At 38.6% G+C, this 24,062-nt stretch overlaps 1 protein-coding gene across 7 annotated transcripts in view; it reads left to right on the top strand.

Moving 5' to 3' along the window:
* LOC134287926 (voltage-dependent calcium channel subunit alpha-2/delta-4) overlaps positions 1-23,836 on the top strand; it is a 253,727-nt gene extending 229,891 nt beyond the window's left edge. For all 7 annotated transcript variants that reach the window (XM_062851173.1, XM_062851171.1, XM_062851172.1 and 4 more), the window contains one exon: positions 7,530-23,836. In XM_062851173.1, coding sequence (XP_062707157.1) covers positions 7,530-7,714 — 185 coding nt within the window. In that variant the 3' untranslated portion in view covers positions 7,715-23,836. The remainder of the gene's footprint in view (positions 1-7,529) is intronic.
* The last annotated feature ends 226 nt before the right edge of the window (positions 23,837-24,062 follow it).

Below are 24,062 nucleotides of genomic sequence, written 5' to 3'. Positions count from 1 at the left end.
CCGGTACAATTCTCGGACTGGCCAGCTCCAACAGTCGTCGTGCGCAAAGCGGACAACATTTCGGTCCGCGTGTGTGGATTGAACGACGCGCTGGGATGTGACCGCCACCCACTGCCTCATCCTGACGACCTCTTTGTGGAACTGGCCGAAGCACGTTACTTCACACACTAGAGGTGGGTAAAACGGCTCACTTCAGTGATCCGATCCGAACCGGATCCATCACATTAGTGAACCGGATCTTTTGAGCAGATCAGCGGCTCAGTTATGGAATGAATGACCAAGCTCCACCGAACCAAATGGGATTGTTTACTTCCAGTTTATTCTCTCAAGGGGACCCCACGCGAGCATCAATATCGCTACTTTTTGACGAAATTTCCATCAAACCTTGAGCTTAATCAAGATTTTTCAAAAATACATTGGGAAACCACGAGTTTGACGAAAATTCCAAAAAAAAGGTATCGATATTGATGAAGTATTGATGCTCGTGTGGGGCCCGCTTCACACACAGCAATCGACACTCATTCTCTTGATTTGTTTTAACATACCCGCATTATCTCTCTCCCAGCGCCAGCACCACACAACATACTGGATACTGCTGAAGAACCGAACGGAAGAAGTGATAATGTGTGAGTTCGTGTTCGAACGTTCGGATCAGATCTGTCCGCTTGAGCTGAAAGCGAGAGATCGTGTGCGTTGTTTGCGGCTGCTCGGCCAGGGGGAGGGAAGTGGACCACCGCTGTTGGTTGTGTGTGCTTGGCGCGTTTCGTAGAGCTGTGTTTTGGAAATGAACCAGAGCAAAACAAAGAGAACCTATCGGTTCTTTTAGGCACTTTCTCACGGAAGCATGTATACTAGTGACCCGGCTCTCTCTGTAAAAGATCCACGGTTCACTCACTCACTTTACTGATACGAATCTTTTGAACGGGTCCGGATCTGATTGCCCATCTCTATCACACACCTCGACTTTTCTGACGGTTACCCACCATGGCCTATTCCAGTACAATCGATTGCCCCCTGGGGTCAAGTCGGCACCCGGCGCTTTCCAGCGCATCATCGTCAGCATGGTGGCCGGCATCCCTGGATTCAAGCCGTATCTGGAAGACATCCTTATCGCTGCTTGGACCAAAGAGGAATACGACCGCAATCTCTACGCCGTTCTTAAGCGTGTACGTGAGTATGGATTCCACTTACGTCTCAAAAAGTGTCGTTTCGCTCTCTCCCAGATCGAGTTCCTCGGGCATATCGGTGACAAAGATGGCATCCGCTCGGACCCTTATAAAATGGATGCCATTTGAACCTCCTAAAAATGTTCAGCAGCTCCGTTGCTACCTCGGAGCTGTGAACTACTACGGTCGATTCGTTAAGCAGAGGAAGAAGCTCTGGCCCCCCTGGACAACCTGCTCAAGAAAGATGTTCGATGGAATTGGACCGACGAAGGCCAGCAATACTTCGAGCAGTTGAACTCTCCGATATGCTGCTATGTCCCATCCAAGGAGATCATCGTGCATCAGTCATCATGCATCAGTTCCCGACCGAAGCAGTGAAGGCAATCGCTCATGCCCCTCGTTCACTGATCCCTGCAGAGATGAACTACGGACAAGTGGAAAAGGAAGCATTGGCCCTGATTTTCGCTGTCACTCGCTTTCACAAGATGCTGTACGGACGCCACCATGGACGCCACTTTCTCCCGCAGACCGATTACCAACCGCTCATCAAGGTTTTCAGTTCCAAAAAGGGTATTCCTGTTTACACCGCGAACCGATTACAGCGTTGGGCCTTGACACTCCTGCTGTATGATTTCGACATTAAGCACGTTTAAATGGCAAACTTCGGCTATGCAGTTATTCTTTCGCGGCTGGTGTCATCGAAACGAAGGCCGGATGAAGATTATGTATGTGATAGCTGCCGTATGCGTCGAATCTGAAGCAAAAGCGATTCTCGAAGAGACCATCAGCAACCTTTCAGTCACCCACCAAATGATTGCGGCTGAAATACGAAAGGACCAATTCTCCAGCAAGTGGTGAACTTCCTCAAGGAGGGTTGTCCGGCCCAACCGAAAAATCACAAATCACAGATCCAGATGTCGAGAAGCAGCGAAGTCTCCGACAAAATCAAGCCTGGAGTCGTGGCCTCTTGCAGTCAAGCCGTGGCAACGCGTTCACATTGATTTCGCTGGCCCAATCGACGGTTATTACTATTTCGTCCAGTACGCACCTCTTTGGACCTTTTGAAGAAGCCTGCTCCTGTAGCCCCAGGTGCCAAGAACCTCAAGCAGAATGAGCAGTTCAAGAGTCGGCATGGAGCAATCATGCGCGACTTCGAAGATGACCTGGTGTACGTTGAACAGCATTTCCTGGAATACTAAGTCATGGATACCAGGTCGAGTCATCGAACGGAAAGGTTTCGTTCATTACATTGTGTCGCTGGAAAACAACGGAAGACCGAAGCTGATTAGATCGCATGTGAATCAAACGTGCTCTCGCTACCATATCACTGTTCCAGTGCCAACACCGCAACTACCATGGGAAATATTGCTCGATGATGTACATCTACAAGCTATAGCACACACTTAAAACAGAATGCCGAGATCGGCTGTGCAAATCTCGGTTAAAGTTCATTTGCTGAATCTCGGCTAAAAACTTAACGTTTGAAGTTGGATGCCAGCGGCACGGCACCCATAGGTGCTGCTATGAATAAAATTGAGTTTTTGCCGATATTTCAGTTAAATTTAGGTTGCCGAGCACTCGGCTGTGCGGATCTCGGCAAAAGAATGAAAATTAGCCGAGCTCAACTAAGTGTGCAGTACTGGCTGATCCCGAAGAACAGCCTGATATTGTCGAAGCTCCCGTTTCGGTTGTCACTCCGTCACTGGTCTTCGAAGAAGCTGCTGATCCGGTACAAGCTACGTCTGGCATTCCACCGATGGAAGATGATGAAGCTCTGACCGTACCACCGCCGCCCGGTACCATCAGAATCAGTTGAAGGATATCTGCGACGTTCTGTACGAGAATCAAAAATTCCAAGATGGCTGTAGTCCTTCAACATATTCTAAGGTGCCGGCCAGAGTGGACGCGTCACGCGACGCGACGCGGAAATTTGTACGCAAAGGAATAACAATCAATAAAAAGGAGCTGTCAAATCGTATGGGAAAACCACGTCGCGTCGCGTGACGCGTCCACTCTGGCCGTACCCTAAGAAGGGGAGATGTAGCGGAAGAGTGATCGATGGAATATGGTGCATACCCAATTAAAATTTGAAATAGAAATTTGATTTCACAAAATTCCGTCGGAATGTTTTTAAATATCTGAATGAAATTCTATTCAAATACTAAGGCAGACTTTTATCAAAGCTCACAAATATATTTCAATGTATTTTTTAAAGCATATATGTATAAAGGGCTTCTTATAAATAGTTATAACGGAGGCCCTGATGAAACCTGCTAGAAAAGAGGAAATAATTGCAACTATTTAAAGACAGCTATTTAGGCGAGCTTATTTCAAAATTCCAAAAGACATTAATTACAAATTTTATCAAGCAATTTTGGCATAGGTCACAGGAGGATTTTACTTCTAGGGATTTTTGTGAACTTTTTGCAGGTTTTTAAGCGGTCATATGAGACCGACTACTATTACGACAAAAACATCTCAAGGTATGCTCGGAAATTATATTATTCAGATACTACGAATAGCCCATTTCCCACACACTTTAGCTCATTGGCTTTAGGCCAATTCAACCCAGTCTTCGGAGACGGAAGCTTTGTCGTAGAAAACAGTTTGATTAACTAAAGGCTCTATAGTCTATCGAAAACTGCCAACTTCTCATCGTACGGTTCCCTTACAAGCGTTCCGGGGTGTTTTTGAGGCCTTGATAGGGTTCCTGGTAGGATTCAGGGAGTTTCAGAGGCGTTTCAAAGCGTTTCATGCCAGCTCAGGCCGTTTCAGAGAGTGTTTGAAGGTTTTTCGGGGACTTCAAAGACTTTCAGGTTAGCTTTAGGGTACTTTTTAAAGGGTTTCAGAGGCATTCCAACGCGTTTCAGGACGTTTTCGGCGTTTGAAGGGGCTTCGGAGGGAATTTACGTGTTTTCACATGAAAAAAAAAAGTTTCACGGCAATTTCAGGAGGTTTCAGAGGGGTTTGAAAGCGTTTCTGGATATTTAGAGGATTTGAGAGGGTGCCGGGGAATCCAGGGCCTTTTGGGTGTACTCTAGAGTGCTACCAGTGATTCCCCTGAAAGTTTCAAGGCGTTTTAAATACATCTTAAAGCGTTTAAGAAGGTTTCAGAACGGTTCTCGTAAATGTTAGGGAGCTTAACTGGTTTTCATGAGAGTTCAAAAGTATTTGATTGGGGTTTCAGAGGTATTTCAAAATGTTTTGAGGTGTTTCAAGGCGTTTTGGGGGTTTGTAATGTCCCCGAGGGCTATAGCAGGCTTTACCGGCTTTCAAGTGAGCTTCATTCAGGTTTTAGAAGCGTTTCAAGGCGTTCAAGACTTTTCAGGGGGTTTCAGGACGTTTCAGAAGGGTTCTTGGAAATTTTAGGGGTTCTCAGGGGTTTCAGAAGATCTTAAAGAACTTTCAGACACAAGAAAGTTTTTGGAGACCCCATTCATACAACCCTCACCATCACAAATACTGTCCTGCAAATAACAAAAGCATGGATCTCGTCATCCAAACAAAACACAAAGCTGTAAATGCTACCCATGGATTGCTTTCGCAAAATAATAGAGTGACGATTAAGTGATTTCCATTAAAGAGTCATGGTACATGCCACATGATCATTCGTAGCTACCTGAGTCTTTATAAATCACAAGCCAGAAGTCCCTTCAGAATTTCTTTTGAATTATCTGAGGAATTCTTCCTGGGGTTCCTCGGAAACTCTTCCAGAAGGTCTTCCCCAAGTAACACAGAGTCACGGCGGCGCAGGTTTTTGTTGTGCAAAAGTTACAGTGAATTACTTCTAACAAATAAATACATACTTGCTAGAAGTAAGTCACAGTGACTTCTGCGCAACAAATACCTGCGCCGCCGCCAGTGACTCTTCTGTGACAAGTGTGTTACTAGGGTCATGAATTCCTCTTGGAGATCCTTGGAAATGTCTCCAGCAGGACCTCGAGAATTCCACCAGGAGTTCATTGGGAGTTCCTTCAAGAGTTTTGTTTTTGGAAATTCTTCCAGGTGTTCCTTGGAAGTTCCTTCAAAAGTGCTTCAGGAATTCCTCTAGAAGTTGCTTGGGAATTCCTTTAAGAGTTCTTAGGGAATGCCTTTTACTGCCGTTCTACGCATAATTGTCCCATGTTATAGGGGATTCCCATATAACATGGGACAATTGGGCGTAGAACGACAGTTTAGGAGTTCCTCGGAGTTTCCTCCAGTAATTTCTCGGCAATTTCTCCAGCAATTCCTTGAGAATTCCTCCAGAAAATGCGCTGGTACGCTTCCTCTAGTATCACGGAAATTCCACTAGAAGTTCTTTAGAGATTCATCCAGATGTTCCTCGGGAATTTTTCCAGGAGTTCTTCTCGAACTTCTCCAGGAGCTCCTTCAGGAAATTCTCAGTAAATCTTCAGGAGTTCCGGCAAAAGCTTCTGGAGAATTCCTCTAGAATTTTCTCAGGAATTAATTCAGATGTTCCCTAAAAATACCACCGGGAGTTTCTCGGAAATTCATCCGAGCGATCCTTGGGAATCGCTGTAGGAGTGCCACGAGATTTCCTCCAAAAGTTCCTCAAGATCAGTGATCCTCAGCCTAACTGTCTTTGCGGGCCAAAATTGAATTTTGAAAAGCGACTGCGGGCCGCAAGTCATTTAGTTGCTATTTTTAGGAGTCATTTAGGAGTTTATTTAAAAAAAAATCAAGATTTAATACAAAATCGTTTGTTTGATTTGTTTAAGCTATTGAACCATAGCAAGGAACTAAACAACCTGTAGTTATCAGCAGATTTTATTTCACTAGAAAAAAGAGACGAACCAGCCAAGGGCTGAAAGTCTCTCTAATAAAGACAAATCAATCAATCAATCACTAGAAAAAAACACTGAAAATCGTAGGAAATTAAAAACAGGATGCAATGACAGTAACATTTAGGTTTAGTAGTTCTTAGTAGTTCTTGTTGTCCAAATTATTTCAGACTAGGTACTTGAAAGTTTTACGAAAAATAAGCAATAGCGATGTTGGCGAGAGCAATATGGACCTCTTTAAGAATGTTGTGGATGAACTTACAGTGCATAACTCCTAGACCCGAACACGGATAAATTTCTAGTATGATGACTTTTTAAAGTTTTTCTTGAGTAATTTCTTACGATACCAATGAAGATAAACCTGCAGACATAATTTCCTGAGCAATGTCTGCAAGTATTTGTAGCCGATTTAGAAAAGATGTTCTAGATATTTTTTTAGAGGAATTCCTAAAAATATTGCAAGGGGAATGAAGAGTATCTTGCCAAATCCGTGAAGTTTTCAGCGAAATAATAAAAGTTTGGGCAACACTTCCTTTAAAAAAAACTTTTATTTTCGTGAAATTAAACAAATTACTAATGACGAGTTCTGCCACAAGTCCAAAATCCATGGCAGAGAATGTGTAAATTTAGCCTAAACTCAATATTTAAGCGAAACACACCGTTCTTACCAACAGTTTCGAATATTTTTGGAACAAAATTCGAAAAGTAGTCTTTTAAAGTTTGTTAAACTTTCAAAAATCTTACATCTTTTGAAAATCTCTTCCAGGATATTGGCAAAGTTAATCAGTAGTTAGTATTCATTCTCATGAAGGTTTTGAAATATGGTGATTTTCATTATAGAATTTTTGAGTGGGCCACTTACTATTACATAAGGGCCCATATAGCCGAGGCGGTAAACGCACGGGTATTCAGCATGACCATGCTGAGGGTGACGGGTTCGATTCCCGGTCGGTCCAGGATCTTTTCGTAAAGGAAATTTCCTTGACTTCCTTGGGCATAGAGTATCTTCGTACCTGCCACACGATATACGCATGCAAAATGGTCATTGGCAGAGGAAGCTCTCAGTTAATAACTGTGGAAGTGCTCATAGAACACTAAGCTGAGAAGCAGGCTTTGTCCCAATGAGGACGTTACGCCAAGAAGAAGAAGAAGAAGAACTTACTATTACATTTCAAAATCAGTTCGCGGGCCGCACAAAACCTTGTCGAGGGCCGCATGCGGCCCGCGGGCCGCAGTTTGGTGACCACTGCTCAAGATTTTTCCTGGGGTTCACAGCAATATTCACACCCACGCCCACACAAGACAATGGCGAACATAATCCTTTATCCCGGGAGTAGGCGCGTCATGTACTGAGCTCACGCACCATGAAAAAAAAAGCACTTGCGGTACACAGCATGAGCGTGGTGTTGCTGAGGGTAGCCGAAGACGCGACTGCTCGAGGGTTAATCAGTCACAACGTTCTATAATGACTTTTTTTTTGTTTTCTAACGATTGCTAATAGTAGTGTTTTAGGCTTGTTTACAACACGCTTCCTACAATATCTAACCTAAATCTATCCCTCCAATTGTTTTTTTTCCAGGCGCATGCGGTGTTCGGCGGATGGCCAAGGAAAAGATGCTCCGGAAGCGACCGAATCGCTGCATCAGCTATCATCCGGAGGAAATCGAAATCAAACAGTGCGGTACCGCTACCGGCCTTTTCCGAGCGTCAATCTTCTCGACGATAGCGACGTTTGTGCTGATATGGGTACTAACCAGTGTGTGATAAAGCACATCCTTGGTAGCTTACTAGAGACCACGACGACTAACTACTACGATGCTCGACTAATACTCAAAACCTAGTCAACTGACGGACGACTTTACGCGGGATGATTGAATAATGTGTAGAACAAAACCAGAATCAACGTCGAAAGAGCGAACAATTGGCTTATCCGAGAAAGTGTTCAATTGGCCAAGGGTATTTTTTACATGAACATTATATTAGATGGTGTAAGTTGCAAAGCCAAAATCGATGAGTTGTGGTTGTTTTTTCCTATTTTTCGAGATAGAATTGGGGACGGGGTCTGCGAGTTATAAGACAGAGAGATGTTCTAGATGTATACACATAAAATAAACTGGTAACAACAAACGATTAAACATCAAGCTCCGACTAACGATAATCGAATAACTACAAATCCCACACACGCAGAATCGATGCCACCAGTGTTAGACTGATGCAGATCACAAGAACAAACGTCACTTAAAGTTAAAGCCTGGTTCAGAACCAAATTGGCCAAAGCACGAATCACTGAAAACTAATGTGAATGCTGCACCACTTGTCTAGGTAAACCAAATGTTAATATGACTCGATGGAGAAGAAAACCAACTCAAACGTAATGGACAATACGATGTTTAAAACTTTAGCAACTATGAAGAAAACTGAATCAAATTTGAATTTTAAGGGCAAAACAAGCAAGAAAGAAAAATACAACTGTCTGTGGTACGTTTTTTCGATTTATTGATCACATTTTAAGAGAAACAAAAAAAAACGAAACTTAATTCTATTCGTAAAAATACATTGTTAAGACAAGTGAATAAAACATCCTATTCTATTTGTCAGAACCGGAACTGTAACAGCAACTAACAAATCACCAAACTATGACACGAGACAGGAAAGGGCAGGATCGCGTATCTGTCCGGTAACAGCGGAGAGGGCACTGTAAGATATAGCATTGTATAGGAAGAGGGCAGATTTTAGAACTGTATTATAGTTACTAAATAAATTGTAGCGTTAGCTGTCAGAGCAACAGAAAAAAACACCCATAGGAACATTTTTGTTGACAAATAGTTGAAATTTTGACAGAGTGTATTGAACTATTAGCGTAATTAAGTTGAATTTTTCCGTTAACTGAATTGTACCTATACACACAGGAACGGCTAGATGAGCAGAGTTAGGCAGCAGACGATGTTTTACCCTTGTCGATTCGTTTCTTCATTTTGGTTTTGTAGTGAATTTTAAATTATCTTAAGAGATAGTGCATTAGTTCATCGGGAGAACCTGAATCCGGAAAGAAGCGAGCTTAATTTAGAAGAAGAAGATTGCATTCGTTATGATTTCGATAGTTTAAAGGAATGAACAAAAGAAAAGTTATCAAAATCTACTTGAAAATAGATGTAAATTTGTGCTTTATGTAATTTATGTTATACTACTTGGAAAACTCTTAATCTATTCCTTTACTGTTTTTCGTCCGTCGCGCTACTGACCAAAGTTTAAGTAAAGAATCGAGTAAGTTTAAAATCTATTTGTGATTAGTTTTATATATGTAGATTAGGTTGTCCCAAAATTGCACATGGTCGAAAAGCTTGGGGGCTCACCCTGCAACTGATAGCTAAGGGTGTTAGAAACAAACTTTTGTATGACGGCAACCTTCAGAAATGACGTTTAGAGGTCGCCCCGGCGAGATTTTTGAAAAATGGCCATTTTTCGTAATAAATTTCATACAAATATTTTTTACCGTACAAAAATTGGCAATACTCACTATTTTTATATTTTTTACAGATTGATATGGATTCAAACTTTTTAGGAAAAATAGTTAACGACATGTTTTGCAGGTAACTTTTTGACACTGAATTTTTGAATTTACTTAAATTTGTCATTTTTTGATATACTGTGCATTTTACCCATCATAAAAAGTATCTGAACCTAATGCTAATTTGAAACAATTTCCTTAAACAGATTGGAAATTTTATGAGGAAAAACTTTGCCGAAGACAGCATTGCGTTTTTTCTATCCGTTTAAGAGTTATTCACGATATACTATTTGGTGAAATTTTGATTTTTAGGTATTTTTTTTAATCACAAAAGAACTGCCCAAAAACACATACAAAGTAAAAAATTACGTATACTCGACAAGTTTTTGTCTTCATTGTGTTTAGGAATTATGGTGGCATCATTTATTGAATTTTGATTTCCGTTGACAAATCCATTTTCTTAGATATAGAAAGGTACCTACTAGCGATAAACTTTATCATTAGGTATCATTTTGAGATGCCTCAGTAGGCCATGGCATTTTTAACGGTTATGTACTGACAATGGTTTATACGAGCATAATACACAATCAAACGCACGGCACATTTTCCATATCATTTAGAAGGTGATACATTCCGCAAAACATGCTGGTTTTGGTTTTCAATGATGTTGTCCAAATCGTTCAAAGACATGAATAAATCGTTCAAGTAGTCCCTATCATTTTGATCAACATATAGGATGTCAAAAATGACATCACTTGTTTACGTCAAAAACTGTTGTTTACTAATAATAGCCTACCTTGTCTTATTGTATGCCGTGTATGTGTTATGGAAATCAAATTGTTCTTACCTTCGATAACATTACGTTAACTCACTGGTTCATCTTATCCCACCCGTTTCAATTTGCCTCGGTGTTGAAAAGATAGTTCAAGTAAGTAAATATAAACAAGGCATGCTCTGCTTTTTAGAATGTCTTGAATTGGAACTAAGTATCTAAAAATTGGTATTCTTACGTAAAATGTTCATAATCGCGATTTGAATGTGGTATGGATAAACGTATTCGCCTTTATTCACTTTGCCACTGTTTCCTGGGCTGTTTCACTGGTCCAGGACTCATACGTCTCCGTGTAGAAAAATAATTGAGAATTTTGGCAGGAAAGTAAGATAAACGCGAAAATATGGCTCAACATTTTGTGGAAAATATCTTTAAAAAATCAATGGGCAGTACGAAGCTTGTCAAGATAGCAAGCTTTTTAAGAAATCTTTGCTAATTTATTTCTATATGAAGGGATTGAATAACAAAAAAAAAAATCAAATATGTTGACACCATAATTCCATAACACAATTAAGACAAAAACTTGTTGAGCATACGTGATTTTTAACTTTGTATGTGTTTTTGGGCAGTTCTTATGTAACATTTTTAAAAAATACCCAAAAAAACAAATTTCACCAAATAGTAAATTGTGAATAACTCTAAAACAGATAGAAAAAACGCCATGCTGTCTTCGGTAAAGTTTTTCCTCATAAAATTTCCTATCTTTTCATGGAAATTGTTTTAAATTAGCACTAGATTTAGATACTTATTATGATGTGTAAAATGCATAGTATATCAAAAAATGACAAATTCCAGTAAATTCAAAAATTCAGTATCAAAAAGTTACCTGCAAAACATGTCGTTAACTATTTTTCCTAAAAAGTTTGGATCTATATCAATCTGTAAAAAATATAAAAATACTGGGTTTTGCCAATTTTTGCACGGTAAAAAATATTTGTATGAAATTTGTTACGAAAAATGACCATTTTTCAAAAATCTCGCCGGGGCGACCTCTAAACGTCATTTCTGAAAGTTGCCGTCATACAAAAGTTTGTTTCTAACTCCCTTAGCTATCATTTGCAGGGTGAGCCCCCAAGCTTTTTGACCATGTGCAATTTTTGGGACAACCTAATGTAGATTGGTATGGAACTGAAGATATTATGTTCATATTTTTAGACATTTGAGAATAGTTCAAATATTTAGCGAATACTTTATTTTTTTTTAATGGCTAAAGAAGAGTTCGTCTGTTGTTGATTCAGAAATTTACTGACAAAAGCAAGTTCTGCTTTGAATGTTTTTGACGTATCTAATCTTTTTAATTGAGAATTTGTCAGTTTTTTTCAGAACTATAACTGTATTTGTTTGTACCAGATTTGCTGAAACCAGTGACGGCAATTGTCAAATTACGGTCGTCTACACCGACGCCCAACGGCGCCAGCGTCGTTGATTTGTTTTTGTTTTGATAGTCGTCTTGACAACCCGAGCGGCATTCTCAGAAATGTATGCTTTCGAATTCTTTTGATTGCTGTCTGCTGAACTTCAACCACCTACTGATACTCAAAGTCATTATTTTCAATTTCAACTGATTTGTTTTAATTGAGCACGATGCAGAAGCAAAAAATGCAGTTGTTTTGCATCACTCACCAAAAGTTACTATAATGCATTTAATTAAGGTAACATATCGGTATTTGCATGCCTAAAACCAATTTTAAATTGAAATATTCAGATTCGAATCCATCGAGCTGAAGTTCAGCTGAACTGAACTTCAACTACAGTGGATGACACCACAAGACGCCGCTTTCATTGTCTCGTCTCTTCTTTGTCATGTTCATACTCGGCCTCGTGTCTATGGGTAACTGTGTTTGTTTATTTGTGTTCGTTTTCGCACAAATTGAACATCATTGTGCTGATTTTTTTCGACACTGGCTGAAACATACTGAAAACTTGTAATAATTACAAGTTTTCAGTATGTTTCAGCAATTCAGTAATAGAAAGTTGAGGTTTGATGAATGCTGCTTTTTGAACGAGTACAGGCAGAGTTAAGATTCAGGTTCGATACCTTCCTGATTCGTTGTTTTTGAGCTGGTGGATGACATCCTTAGAGTAAGGTGGGTTAAAATTTCGACCCAGTTGAATTTTTTTTTCCTAAAATCAAAGCAGATAAAAATAAATGAATATACCTAGTTACGCCCCAAAATTAAAAACCGAATTCGAATTTATAAGTAAAGTGGGGCAAAAGATTGAGTGGGGCAAGAGTTTCTTTCGAAGTTTTTGTGTTCAATTCAAATGATTTCTTTTGGGCGGCAAGGTTGTTCGAAACCTTTTAAAAAAAAGAATCTTTCACTCCGAAAATTATGAAAATTGATCAATATTTCGAAAATTTATGACAAATTGTTTGGTTTTTGAAAAGAAAAATGCAATTTGCGATGGTACTTTCAACGCATGGAAAGGAATTGTAATGAATTTGAATTCGATTTTTAATTTTGGGGCTTAACTAGGTATATTTTGAAGCTGCTTTGGCATGCATAACTTTTTTTATCTGTATTAACGAGATTTTTAGCCTTAGGCTAGTTCATCTCGGGACCCACGCTTTACTTCCCTTCCGAAGGAAGAACTCACATTTTGTGAGTTTGTCGGGAGTGGGATTCGATCCCAGGTCCTCGGCGTGATAGTCAAGTGTTCTAACCATCACACCAGGTCCGCTCCACGCATGCATAACTTTTTTGCCAAAAAGATTTGGAAATCATATTTCACACATAGCGGGGCAAAAGTTTGAATTGTGGGACAAGAGTTCGAGTCATGTGGCAACTTTAGGTTAAAACCTAAAATTTCGTAAAATGTATATATTATATTTAAAAATTATGTAATTAGTGAAAAAAATCGATCAAAGTTGAAAAAAATTGTTTTATCTGAATTTGGCCACAGAGAACAGGCATCCAAGTCCAGTTCGGAAACTGTGTAAGGAATTTAACGACCATTTGAAATCGGCAACACAAGTAGCAATACCGTGGCGCTGCAATCGGTTCCCTTTCCTGAAAACCATCGCCAAGTGTCTCATTTTGGCCATTTTCCCCTAAATTTGTCAAAAATACTTGAATATAGCAAACTTAAATCCAAAAAAGTTGGGAGGAACCCTGAATATTTAAAAAAAAACTCATGTAGCAATGTTAGACAACTTGATTTAGTAAATGTTTTTCACCTTTGATCACAATAAGTGTCTCATTTTGTCAAATATCCCCTATGAAATGAGAATATTTGTGAATTTCTGATGAATTTGAACAAAAAATCATGCAAAGTCGTTAAAAATCATACTACTGCATGGAGGAACGCCAAACGGGTTGTGTCTTGTCCATCACATTCTGAGATGATGTCCCATTTTGTCCAATATCCCTATAAATAAGGAATATTTGAAAATTTCGAATGAATTTCAATAAAAAACCATGCAAAGCCGACTTTTGAACGTGATACTGAATGGAGAAACTCTAAACAAATCATGTCTTATCCATCGCATCCAGTGATGTTGTTTCATTTTGTCCAACATCCCCTATTAATTAAGAATATTTAAGAATGTCAGATGAATTTCAATAAAAACCGTACAAAGTCGTTCAAAAATCAGATATTTTTTGTCTTTGAATATTTTTTTTGTATTTTTCAATTTGTAGGGGAAAAGGACAGAATGAGACATCATTTCTGAATATAATAAACAAGAGATGATCTGTTTGGGGTTTTACCATTAAGTAGCACGACTTTGCACGGTTTTTTTTTCATGAAATTCATGTGTGAAGAATTAGCTAAATTTTAAAATTCACAAATAAAAAAATGAAATTCATCTGATATTCTCAAATATTTTTAATTTATAGGGGATATTAGATAAAATGAGACAACATCATTGAATGTGATAGACAAGAGACGATCTATTTGAGGTTTCTCCATTCAGTATCACGACTTTTGAACGACTTTGCATGGTTTTCTATTGAAATTCATCTGAAATTCTCAAATTTTCTTTATTTATAGGGGATATTCGACAAAATGGGACATCATCTCTGAATGTGATGGACAAGACACGATTCGTTTGGGGGTTTACCATTAAGTAGCACGACTTTTGAACGACTTTGCACGGTTTTTTGATGAAATTCATCTGAAATTCTCAAATATTTTTAATTTATAGGGGATATTAGATAAAATGAGACAACATCATTGAATGTGATGGACAAGAGACGATCTCTTCGGGGTTTCTCCATTCAGTATCACGACTTTTGAACGACTTCGCATGCTTTTCTATTGTAATTCATCAGAAATTCTCAAATATTCTTTATTTGTAGGGGATGTTGGACAAAATGGAACATCATCTCTGAATGTGATGGACAAAAGACGATCTGTTTGGCGTTTCTCCATACAGTAGCATGACTTTTGAACGATTTTACATGGTTTTCATTGAAAATCATCCAAACTTCTCAAATATTCTCATTTTATAGGGGATATTGGACAAAATGAGACACTTATTGTGATCAAAAGTGAAAAATATTTGCTAAACCAAGTTGCCTGTCATTGGTACATGAAGTTTTTTGAAATATTAAGGTTTTCGCCCACCTTTTTTGGATTTAAGTTTGGTATGTTCAAGTATTTTTGACAAATTTAGGGGAAAATGGCCAAAATGAGAAACTTGGCGACATTTTTCAGGAAAGGGGTTGGCACCATTCGATTCCCCGGTGTTTTTTGCTTAGAAATGGGTATCTGTCGATTGCTTAGCGACTGGAACTGAATTGCGTCCGTTTTTACGCCCGAATTTGTACACTGTGCAGTGGTGGGACAAGAGTTCGAATGAGACACACATATACGAAAAGTGTTGTAACTCAAAAATGAAAAGACTTTTGGCGTAGCTTTGCTCAGTAAAATATTAGCTCATGGATGGTAGAATCAGTACAGGGTTTTCATTTATTTTAATCCACTTAGATTTTTTGAAAAAAAAACCCTAATTAATCCACCTTGCGGTGATGGCGCCTTTCTCGTGCCTTCGAAACCCCATTTCAATAAAGCTCAAACGAAATGTTGATGTATATTATACTATTAACAGAAATCCATTTCATGATACCAGAAATCATATCGTTTATCTGGCTTTTAATGTTTAAGCCTCAAACTTTTAAGAAAAATATGCTATCTTGAATTTGAAGCCGCCGTTTAGGATTTAAGATTGCCATCACGGATGTTCTGGTCAACATTTTTTGTGTCCAAGCATCTACTCTACAAAAAATATACTTCATTAAACAGCCGCCATCTTGAATTTGGAGCCGCCATCTAGGATTTAGGACCACCATCTTGGATATTCTAGTCGCCATTTTTGGAATCCAGACATCATCTCCATACCAAACATACCAATAATACATTGTTTCAGGCTCTAAAACTCCATTAAAAAGCCGCCATCTTAAATTTGGAGCCGCCATCTTAAATTTTTGATCGCCATCTTGGATATTCTGGTCGGCCTTTTTGGACTCCGGATATCTTCCTCATACCAAATATACTCATATTGCATGGTTTTAGAGCCTTAAACTTCTTTAAACAGACGCCATCTTGAATTTGAAGCCACCATCTTGGATTTTTAACCGCTATCTTGGATATTCTAGTCGCTATTTAAGGAGTTCAGACATCATCCCCATATCAAATATTCCCATATAGCATGCTTTAAGAGCCTAAATCTCTATTAAACAGCCTCCATCTTGAATTTTTCCCGCCACCTTGAACATTTGGCTGCCATCTTGACTTTTGGGCCGACATCGTGGAGCTTCTGGTCTCCAGTGTTGATTTCCGTACAAGACTCGTCAACCATGCTAAAGGTTAGAAAAATCGCCGCAGCTTGATGTTCAGTTCAGGGGCTAGTTCAGTTTAATATACGGCCAGTTCTACCGGTGCTGGTCCGGATCACTGAAATTCAAGCCATAATCCGAAAAATCGACCAATGGGAAGTACCGTCGTGCGGGGTGTTATTGGGCTAAAGCGGGGTGACATTGGGCCATTATTCCGCACGTTTAGAATACTACGGCAATGCATATTGTGTGCTAAACTATTAGAAAAAATACATAATTCTAAGATACTTTGCATCCATCGTCGGATTATCTGGCTTATATTGAATGCGTGGGATCGATGGACCAATGTTACCCTCTAGGCCCAATGTCACTCCGAATGACGGTACCTTAAAAGTGAGTGAACTTATTTTGCGCACAAACATACATACATACACACATACAGACATAATCTCAATTCGTTGAACTGAGTTGATTGGTATATGCGACTTGATCCTCCGAGCTTTTTTTTTTTTCGAAAAATCGTTTTTTGGGTGAACATATAGTTTTTTAGTACACTGAGTGTACGAGAAAGGCTAGTGACGAAATCGATGCGTCATTGGCGGTTTTCTTTAGTCAGCTGGTGGACGCTGAACTTTTCTACCATCGATTTGCTTTCCTATTCCTGGCCTACCTGAGCGTTTAGATTTCTTATGATGATCTTGACGTCATGACTTGGACAGCGGTCGTACTCGCGTTTGAATTGTGCGTAGAATGCGTCCTTATTTATCATCATCAGAGCTTCCGGACTGTGGGTGTGCACGTTATTTTTGCAGAAGTTGGAAAAACGACACCCGATCCGTCGATTGGTCACCTACCGATCATACGCCTATCAGGAAGAAAGCTGTGTCCAGCTCGCATGTATTTCCGAGTCTCAGACTAAGGCCTGAGTGTCCTCTGCTTTACATAGAAGTCGTCTACATTCGACTCGGTCCATGGCTGTGAGTCTCCACACGCTCAGAAATCCGTTCTGATAAACGTGAACAAACAAACGCAAATATGAGAACAAGCAAATATACACCGTTAACTGGAACTAGTTCCTGCTGTCAATAAGGGCATTCTAGAAAACGTGAAATCTAGTTCACGGTGTACATTTCTTATTGTTGTTATCGTTGCTATGCATAGTTCCCGTTTGTTCCCGTTGCCGTGACTGGGAGTGCACGTATTGCGAATCTTTTCTGAAATCCGCATACTGGCCAACAACTTGTGCGCCGACAGCCCATGCGCCGGGTTGTGCGCCATACAAAATGTAAATAAACAAGTGTCAAAATGGTTCGCGCCAAGAGCTCTATCTCTCTTAGGGTTCGGATCCATGTTTTGTCTAAAACATTGAACTTCCTAATGTCTGGAAATATGGTACAATAAAGATATTATTGACGGTATCAACGCTTTTACTTCATTAAACCACTGATTAATAGTGATTTGGCTAGTGAAAAACTTGGCGCGTAGGCAATCGGCGCGCAAATTGTGCGCTGGTGTGTGGATTTGAGTTAATCGTCGCGAAGTGCCCAACACACATTATACCCTGGCGCGCAACCAATAGGTCGAAGAGAAACTTGACGAAATGCTAAAAATTCTCGAGAAGCTCAATATATCGGAACGGATTTTTTTGCGTGCAGTTCCACACTCTGCGATGTGTCCACAGATCGTCCTCCACTTGATCGACCCATCGATCAATGAATCGATGAACAATTGATGTGTGGGCACGTTGTATTCGCGGCATTTCTGCAATACCTGGTGGATGGCGAACATTTAATAAGAAAAAAAAAATTGCGAGCAACAGATCACGTTTACAAAAGATGGTTGCACTAATTTAAACTCCACATTTTGCTAAAATTATGATAAAAATAAATCATTTTCCATTAAATTTCGGCTTCCTTGTACCCTTTTTCGCCATAGTAAACCAGTTATGGCTAATCCCATAAGGAATCCATGCAAATAATGCGAAAAGGAACCGAAGTTAAAAAGTGTAACCATAGCTTGTACAGGGTTCCTATCATTGGCACACGCTGTAATAAATACTAAAACTAGTTTTGGCTCCGTTTCTATATTTTTCCTGTAAAGCATAGAAACTAAGCTATCTTTCAACATACCCTGGTAACCAATAACCATTTGAATAAGCCGTAGTTCTGTTTTATTTTTGCATTCGGCCTGCTTACTGCCGTATCACCGCAGTTCGACTGCTAAACTGCCCTATATTATCAATTCAAATGCTACTTAAAATCTGACAGCAATTTCGTAACATTTCAAATATACGGTATGTTTTGATCAATAGGCATCATAACTGCTACTTTATTGCCATGAAACTGCTAAGAGAGATGAGTGATGCTAAAACCATAAAACATTTCCACTTTCTGATTGACGTGCCACGGCTTTAGAAGACATCATCATTCACATGTCCATTCAATCATAGATAACAACGAAGAAAATCAATGGGAAAACATGCCTTGGCAAATTATTCCATGGTTGGTTTTCTATTATCGATTTTATTATCAGCACCTGCCTCATAACATAACGAAGTAACTGCCGGTGTAATACTCATACCTTAAATAGATCAAAAATCTAAAGCGCTCTATCTGTGTAGCTTCATCTATAGCTTACCCTGTAGAGCGGTTCGGGACCATCGTCAACCCGAGGATCGAGGGATCGATTCCAAATTTGGCCGAAAGCAGCAACAAATACAGCAACAGCAGTTCAGTACATGCCGAAGTCTTAAAAGTTCCGAGAAAAAAGAAGAGAAAGGGAAGCCGTAAAATGGGCAGGAGAAAATATTTGTTTTTATTATTGCCAATCTGGGGGATAGGATGGATAAGCATTTAATCAACCGTATATTGGGCCAAAACATGCATTTAATTAGCACTAATGGTGCATAGAGTAAAGTGGGGCAAAAGTTCGAGTGGGGCAAAAGTTTCTTTTGAAGTTTTTGAGCTCAACTCAAATTATTTCTTTCGGGTGTCCAGGTTGTTCGAAGCCTTTTTGAAAAAGAGTCTTTCACTGCAAAAATTATGAAAATTGATCAATATTTCGAAAAGTTATGACAAAATGTTGATTTTTGATCAAAAAAAATGTAACATGCCATGGTCCTTCCAACGCATGAAATGGAATTGTATCAAATTCGATATTTTGTTTTGGGGCGTAACTAGGTATATTTCGAAGATGCTTTAGCATGTATCTTTTTGCAAAAAAGATTTGGAAATCATATTTTACACATAGTGGGGCAAAAGTTCGAATTGTGGGGCAAAAGTTCGAGTCATGTGGCAACTTAAGGTGAAAACCTAAAATTGTACAAAATGTTCATATTATCTCTAAGAATGATGGAATTAGTGAGAAAATTCGATCAAAGTGGAAAAAAAGTTGTTTTATCTGGATTTGGCGGAAAACTACTATTTTTTGGTGTATAAAATTTATCCCTGATTTGGGTAAAATCCAGATCGAACTTTAAAGTGTATTCCAGTTCCAACATCAAATATTAAGTGGTTTCAGATATTCCTATTACCAAAGTGTCAAAATAGTGTCCTACGGTTAGCAAAATTTCACAAACACTAGATTCGAACTTTTGCCCCAGTGGTGGGGCAAAAGTTCGAATGAGACACACACATACAAAAGGTGTTGTAACTCAAAATTGATAAGACATTTGGCGTAGCTTTGTTCAGCAAAATTTTAGCTCATGGATGGTAGAATCACCAGACGGTGTTCATTTATTTTTATCTTAGATTTTTAGAAAGTAGTTGAATTTTCAACTAGGGTCGAACTTTTGCCCCACCTTACTCTATACGGCAGATTAGCATTTAATGACCTGCTGTAAAGGCGCATATAGTGCCGAATTAATGCCATTTTAACTGGTTACCTGGGTATTGATAACATTTGTTGATCTTCGCGTAATTTTTGTACAAATAGTTTTTCTTAGGTAGTGCCATAATTGGTGCAGGCACCCTATAGGCTTTAATTTATTTTGATTTGTTTGTTCCGTTGTTAGATTAATCCACCATGCGAGCATTCCCAGAGAAGGCACTTCCACTTCTACTCGAGATTCAACAACAGATGATCTAAATTCTAATCAAACATACCTTTAATTTAAGGTTCTTTATGTTTTAATAAGATGAAACGAACGAATCGAATACTACAGCAGGTCACGAAGCAAACCAACACGAATACAAATTATGATCAGCAATAAGCATGTAAATTCTATGATTGTGGAAAGAGCTATAACTAAACGAAACCGAACAACCTACAATCCAACCAAGAAGAACTTCTACCACTTCTACCCATCGAAGGGAGCAATGTGTAGAAGGGGTGTGTATAAACAAAACAAAAAAAAAGTGGCAGAGTGTCAAGCAATTTTATTTGGAGCTGTAATTTACGCTATCGGTTCGCGTTCGGGTGAATGAGTTATACAACAACAAAAAAAAAAAAAAAAAATGAATGAGTGAGAGAATCTCCAAGAGAGCGGTGAGTGCTAAAAAACCGTCTGAATATATGAGTCCACATTTTTCCATGTCTCTCGTGTTAGCCTATGAAACGCTATATATATGTTTTTGATTTTGTCTGTCTGTATCATTGCGAAATGGGCATATTAATGACTAATGAAATACGAGAAAAATGAACACGTTTTATATGATGTCTTCCATATAGTATTAATGAAATGAAAATTATTGATTTACTTTCCGATTATGTGCGGTTGCGAGCAGTAGGCAAATGGGCGGAAAAGAATGGCAAGCTAAATGATACCTTGAAGAGGTGTTTGTTTATTTAAAAAGTATATATAGAATCTATGAACTCTAGTTAGCATGTAAGCTAAGAAGAAGAAATATTTTAAAACAACTAAGTAAGTAAAACAGTTGAATCCAAAACCAAGACCTGAAATCACTTAGACAAAAAGAAAAGCATGAGATGGGGTCACGCTAACCGTGAACTGAACAGGGAAGTGACATCTCTCCAAACTCTCTACAGCAGTGACTTTCACATCATGTGTAAAAATCGCTCTAGTTCTTGTTAGTTGGCAAAGCACTGCAGGTCGAGGGGTAAGAAAATTGTCCTGATTAAAAAAGAAATAAAACACTGAAACCGTTCTGTTTTGGATAAAGTTTTTATTCAAAATTAAAAAAAGCATTCTCGGACAGAAATTCTCGGAGCAAAACAGAAAACAAAAATCTATAAATATGTTATATATCAGTGAAATATTATATCAAAAATGGATGAAACCAACCTTAGATAGTTCGATATCATAATTGCATTTACCGAAGTAAGATCAAATCATTACCACTACACTACACAGAGTCATGCAAAACCCCCCCATCAACAATCGGAGCAAACTTCGGCAGTATGTGTACATATCGAATCGAAGCCAAAACATGTCATCTCGTTAATACGTTCAGAAACTACGAAATCATGCCAATTTCTCATTCGGGAAAGTTTATGCTATCGAAACGTTCTCGCTGACAGTTCATTGTAAGTAACCAACCCATTGTTCTATTATGCCACTATTGTCCTGGGCGAAAGGTACATGTTTTTTTTTGTTTTTGTATGATATTGTCAGAAAAGAGTTGTAATTTGCAAGGAATCTGTATGACCGTCGAGCCGGAACCGTTCGTTGTATTCCCCTCCCTCAATCCAGCAAAAAAGTACATAATAATGGAAGGAATTTAAGTACATTCTTGACATACATATATTTCATCGATGTGAATGCTACTTTGTTTTCTTGCTTTCGAGTGTTTTCAGCACATGTGGACTTTAACATTTTTTTGTTATTTTCTTAAGGAGAAACATCAGAGAATACAAATATGGCTGCCACAATGGCCGACTTGGACCCCTACTCACGTTTTCAAGAGCTACAATCTTAAAAATTCGTAAACGAATGCGCTCGATTTGGAAAACCTGTTTCTTTTTGCAAGTGAGCAATGCCATGATAAACAAGTACGGCTTGATTCGATGCTTCGTTTGTCAGATTTGTGCCTCTAAAGTTTGTATGCAAAATTGAAATGCGATTTCTTGATGTTCCGCCTTAAGGCGAAACTGGATCCATTTCCTTACTTTTTGGTTTTTGATTTTTTATAAAATAACGGAGCAATATTTTCAAAATCGGTTTTCGTGCCCATGTAGAGTATGGTCAAGGTATCTCCTGATTTGTTTTCCAGATGGAAAATGTTTTTAGTTTTTGCAGAAACCATTTTTAAACTAAATTTCACAAAAAATGGTTTCTGCAAAAACGAAAAACATTTTCCTCCTGGAAAAAAAATCAGGAGATACCTTGATCCATACTCTACGTGTGTACGAAAACCGATTTTGAAAATATTGCTTCTTTATTTTATAAAAAAATGAAAAACCAAAAAAAATAGAAAATGCTTCCAGTTTCGACTAAACCGCGGAGTGCATTGCAATGCAAATTCGTATGGATATGTAGAGAAAGCGCGAAAAATTGAAAATAATTCACAGCTCTTGCGAGGCACAAGTTCACCATCCATTGGTTAGTATCTCCAAATTTCCCGGTTTGTTTAAGATGACATTTAATTGGATTGGAAATACATCCGCAAACAATAATTTAATTATTCTGTTTACGTCCAAAAAGAAGCATTAAATCAAAATTTAAAAAGATCAGACAAAACGCACAATTAGAAAAGGCAAGAATTTCAAAATTCTCGAACACTTTTTTTTTATTTCGATAACCGCGATATTACATCAAAAGCAACAAAACATTCCCACCAAGAAAATCTTGTTATTGCCATTACCCTACAAAAGAGATCAATGCGTAGGCAATATCCAACTGAACCCATATCAATGCATGTGCACATCTTCAATTATAAACACTATCATATCTTTCGTTATTAAATGTGCCATATCAATCGTTTGGATTTTATGAAACTCACTCAACTGCAATACACATACTAGTACCAGGTATCGAACAATGTCAAAGCAAAACTGCAATTCATAAAGTATTTCAAGCCAAGATGTTCGACGAAATTGATCAACAGAAGTCCGGTTTCGCGAACATTTCGTCTTGGAAGTACTTCAAAAGCGCCACCATCGGCAATTTCAACTGATTTCATGGTTCCTAAATTGAAAGTTATCGAAGAAAGCAAAATAAAAATTCACACACACTTGTAAGATCTCATATTCATCAAAAAAGTTCATCACACAAAACGGACAAAAATTGCATTTCTGACTAGTAAATATCACTCGAAGCTCTCTTTCACTCGATAAATACCATTCTATCAGTTTCCCACGTTGTATCATACTGTTCAGAATTTCTCACATTTAGCAAACTCACAATCCAGTAACAGCCACCCACGCGTGCGCGAGAAACAACTCGAAACTCGAAAAACTCACCCCGAGAGAGATTGACCACGTGCAAAATCAGAACACAGAAAAAAAAAAAACTGGAGCAAACCATAAAACAGATTCGCCTAGAACTATAGGAACCATCATCTTAATTAATGACTACGGTAAGAATTAAGTGAACTAAGTGTAACATATGGTTATAAACTAATTGAACGGAAACCCGACTAAAACCGGCAAAACGGAACGGCATGAAATGGTTATACATGGTTAAGGGTTGAAATGAAAACAAAAGAATAAAACGAAGAATTTCGCACGTACATGCGGTAGGTACAACGGATGAACGAAGCGTGAGTGGGAAAAATGGCGGAAAATGACAAATAAAGAAAGAAAAGAAAAAACTAACGTGGAAGCAACTAATGATGTAATTATTGGAATAAAAATAAAAAAAAACACGATTGGTTGGCAGTGGTTTGATTGTATCCGATTTCCGTTAACGTTAAACAATTTGTCATTGAATTCATCATCAAACATTTGAAAGTGTTTTGTTTTTCTTCAAAACTAACGTTTTTCCTATAGTGAATAAATTTTTGTGGTATATGTTTTGTTTTACCGTGTAAAAACTGCTTTTTAATTCCCGAACAATGATAACGCTTGCTTGAAACCTAACCCTCCGTATCCCTA

Source organism: Aedes albopictus, chromosome 2 (assembly GCF_035046485.1).
Source record: "Aedes albopictus strain Foshan chromosome 2, AalbF5, whole genome shotgun sequence".
NCBI classification, from domain to species: Eukaryota; Metazoa; Arthropoda; class Insecta; order Diptera; family Culicidae; genus Aedes; species Aedes albopictus.
The sequence above is the reverse complement of the archived record's forward strand: the minus strand, read 5'-3'. Positions and strand labels throughout refer to the sequence as shown.